General features: G+C 33.8%; 1 protein-coding gene across 1 annotated transcript; it reads left to right on the top strand.

Annotated features, from left to right (window-relative positions):
- Positions 1-288: 288 nt before the first annotated feature.
- Positions 289-3,517, top strand: LOC116345109 (nuclear pore complex protein Nup107). The gene is made up of 5 exons (XM_031774188.1): positions 289-402; positions 528-1,349; positions 1,417-1,563; positions 1,638-2,859; positions 2,997-3,517. The coding sequence occupies exons 2-5, from the start codon at positions 558-560 to the stop codon at positions 3,359-3,361; spliced, it is 2,526 nt and encodes an 841-aa protein (XP_031630048.1). The 5' UTR covers positions 289-402; positions 528-557; the 3' UTR covers positions 3,362-3,517.
- The last annotated feature ends 317 nt before the right edge of the window (positions 3,518-3,834 follow it).

The raw sequence follows: 3,834 nt of genomic DNA, 5'->3' as shown, positions 1-3,834 counted from the left end.
ATACTGTGTGTGCAAGACACTTTGCACAAAAGTCAATAAACGATTAGACAGTGTGTACTTTGTATCCGAAAAGTTAAATTAAATTGCCGATTTTATCGTGTATAACGAAATATTTTCGAATAACTTCCAATTGCAATTCAAATCAATTTTAAAATGTCTTCTACATCATTTGCTCAATTTCAATATTCATTTGAATTTTCTCTCACGAATGTTGAAAATAAAAATTCATCTATCAAAAAAATACTTAAAGTGATAACTTGAGTATTTAAAGTAAACTGTCATCGCTGTCAATTTTACGCGGTTTACCAACTGATTGGATTCATGCAGTGACATTTGCGGAGAGCTGCTTTCAAACAAATTCAAGAACGCGATTCTCAACAGTGAAATTCTCTTTGGAAAACTGTAAGTTAAAAAACCGCCAAAAAACCGTTCATCATTGGATTTGAATTGAAAATTTTCATTTAAAAAATATAGAAAAAATAATTCGTATATATTTTATTGAAAAACGAATTGATCGGCCTTTGTAGGTTATGTGTGTTTAAAGCTGTGCAACGAAAATGAGTTTAAATCAGTCAATGGATTTTATGCGGACAAATCGTCGCGAAATGGCTGCATCAATTCAACAGCAACAACAAAATAATCGTTCATTCATCATGAACGGTTCAACATTCGATACATTCAGTCAGGATAAATTTTTTGATCGTGCCGCATCACAAAATTCAACATTGATGGATGGTTCGGTGTATGCAAAATTGGATCCAAACATTGTCAAACAGAAGACCGATCGTTTGCATGATTTTTTTCTGGAAATTGCACAGGGACGGACAAATGAAGCTGAACTATTTGATACCGTTCACAATATGATTCAAGCGTGCAGTGAAATTTTTGATGATATCATTCGAAATGGCGGCTTAACCGGTGATCGACAATTGTTTGAGTGGTTAAATCAAGAGCGTAACACATGGAAATTATTGTATTGTTTGTACAAGGATCGTTTATTAAATCAACAAAATATGGAAGAGGCAAACGATGATGAGTTCTTTTTGTATGCAAGCGAAAAGGAAATTATCGAAAAGTTATACAAAGACAATGAAAATTTACGCGAATATCAGCTGATTGTCGATTGGCTTGAACAGTGTGAAACACAACGAAGTTTTGATAAATTTGGACATTTTATGGACGAAACAGTTTCATGGGAGAATACATTACATCAATTACAGAACATTGATCGAACTGTATTTAGTGGAAAAAAGAATATTGTAAAAAGTTTAGATCCAGATGCACCACACAGAGAGAAACTACCATTACATGATTTAGATGCCGAAGACGAAGAACGAATTTCGAAAGAAGTGAGTCATTTCAAAAAATAAAAAAATTAACGAGGATCGAATGAATCTTAATCAAATGTTTTATTAGATTTTATACGAAATTCGACAAGGTCACTTGGATGAAGCAGGGAGTTTGTGCGAACGAGTCGGTCAATGGTGGCGAGCAGCAATTTTGGAAGGCTGGAGATTGCATAACGACCCAAATTATAAAACAACAAATACATCATTGGAAAAGGTAAATACTAATTCAGTTCATCTCCATTGTATTTCAACGTCCTAAGCAAATCTTCTTCCATCTATTTATGATAGTATCCAATCGAAGGAAATCCGCGTCGCGATCTATGGAAGAAATTGGCATGGCAAATGGCTGAAAATAATCGCATGAATGAATATACTCGTGCCTATTTAGGTGTGTTCTGTGGTCATTTAGATGCATTGAAATCGATAATGAGTACATCATGGTTTGATTTATTGTGGGCCTATCTCAAAGTTCAAATTGATATACGTGTTGAAACGGAACTGCGTCAAACGAGCTCAAAAAGTTATGTTGAAATGCCAAAAAAGTACTGGAACAATAAAATGACCATCGAAGAGATATTCAATGAGTTGAGCACCCGTGAGAATATTCGTGATGTGGCCGAAGATAAAATGACAATCATACGAAAATATTTGATATTAGACGATGTGACTGAACTGATGCGTAACATCAATTGTTGGTTGGATGATTTAAAAAACGACGGTCAAATGCTTCGTTTCATAACGCACATTGTATTATTTATGCGTCAAATCGATAGACAGCATGAACAACAAGGTGATATTGGTAATAAAGTCATCAAAACATATGTGGAATACCTAATGAAAGAGTCAATTGAACCGACTCTCGTTGCATTTTATACATCAGCTTTGCCACAAAATATGCAAATTGATTTATATGCACGTTTCTTGGAGCATATTGATCACATTGATGAACGTAAGCTGGCATTAGAGGAGGCGCACACCAATCGATTGGATATTCATAAAATTGTCAGTCAAATGGTTCAAAATGTGTGTTTGGCACAGACACAAGACACAGCCAAAGAGCTTACCGGCACCGTATCATCGCACGATGAAAGAAAAATTTCCGCCCTCGAATGGTTAACTTTCCATGCCGAACAGTACAGTGAATTATTGTGGTTTTCAAATGCGTTGATTCGGAATTTTCTCGCCGAAAATAAAGTTGAAAGCATTCGAAAGATATTTAAAATCATTCCACAAAATGTTGTTCAACGAATCCAAGAGAATTACGGATTGAAGGATTACATTCCGGCCAAAGTTGAATGCAGCATATTTGAATATGCATGTTATTTGCTGTATGTCGAAGCATTGGACTCGTATAATGATTGGCTTCGACAATTTCACAGTAAACCAAAAGAACCAGAGACACTCGGCCCAAACGCTCCGTTCACAGAACGAATGGCCAACGAACATAAGAAACAAACCTATTTGAGCGAGATTGAATGTTGGCGCATTAATTTATTGGAACGGACAGCTGGTATGTTCAAGACTCTTTTCACAGTTTTTTTTTCATGGTCGAAATTGCATTTGATGAAATTTTTGAAGAATTTTTTTACCTTTTAATTTTCTCAAATTCTCGTTTTTGATCGAAAATATTTTTTTATTTTCAACCAGGAACCCAGTCATCAATAAATAAAGCATTGTTCCCGTCCGAAAAAGGTTTTTTGATCGATCCAGATACGATAAATCCGATTTTGGATGAGGATAAAATACCGTTAAGAAATCGCTTCGAGCAACTCGAACGAATTCGAAAATTGTGCATTCCGCAATTGGTTTTATTGTTGCATAACATTCTGCATTCGTCGGGCGATTACAAAGGTGCCATTCAAATTGTTGATGATTTGGTATCGGAAAATTGTCAACTGTACACCGTGTACTCGAAACATCAATTGACCGAAATTATTGGTAAAATTGCGGAATCATCGTTGGCAGCGCTCAATTCAAAATTGGATCCATGGGGTTATGATACTTCACTTTGAATAAATTTTATTTCTTTTTTTTCTTTTAAGTCACGTTGATTAGTCTTTCATATCAGATTACCTTTGCCAAATTCTCATTTGCATTTAGTATTAATTATTTTTCTATATGTAACAAAAAACAAAACAAACACTTCGTAAATAAATAAGAAAAAACCCAAGTATTGATTTTCAATCGTTCGAATCTTTTATTATTTATTTCTGCTTTTCAAAAAAGAAGTTCAACCTCTACGTGAGTTTCAAAATAAATGTTGTTTTTTTTACATTATTCCGCGCTACATGGCAAAATATATATTGAAAAAAGAAAATAAACACAAGAAAAAAAAATCTCTAACAAAATATATACCAACTATATATATAATTTTTTTTTAAATATTGTATAAAGAAAATTAACGAAGAAAAAAAAATAGGTAATAATCAAAATAAAAATTCACATGTTTGATGATGCAGATGTAGAAAAAGGTGGACAAACGTGT

The sequence above is a fragment of the Contarinia nasturtii genome, unplaced genomic scaffold, assembly GCF_009176525.2.
Source record: "Contarinia nasturtii isolate CC-2019 unplaced genomic scaffold, AAFC_CNas_1.1 Cnas_scaffold_1240, whole genome shotgun sequence".
In the NCBI taxonomy this organism is placed as follows: Eukaryota; Metazoa; Arthropoda; class Insecta; order Diptera; family Cecidomyiidae; genus Contarinia; species Contarinia nasturtii.
This window is presented reverse-complemented; position numbering and strand designations above follow the sequence as displayed.

Bases quoted from the DNA above. Each gene is read 5' to 3' on its own strand.
- LOC116345109 (XM_031774188.1), top strand. From the start codon at position 558: ATGAGTTTAAATCAGTCAATGGATTTTATGCGGACAAATCGTCGCGAA. The intron at 1,350-1,416 runs GTGAGTCATTTC...ATGTTTTATTAG, and splicing joins AAGAACGAATTTCGAAAGAA to ATTTTATACGAAATTCGACA. The intron at 2,860-2,996 runs GTATGTTCAAGA...ATTTTCAACCAG, and splicing joins TTTATTGGAACGGACAGCTG to GAACCCAGTCATCAATAAAT.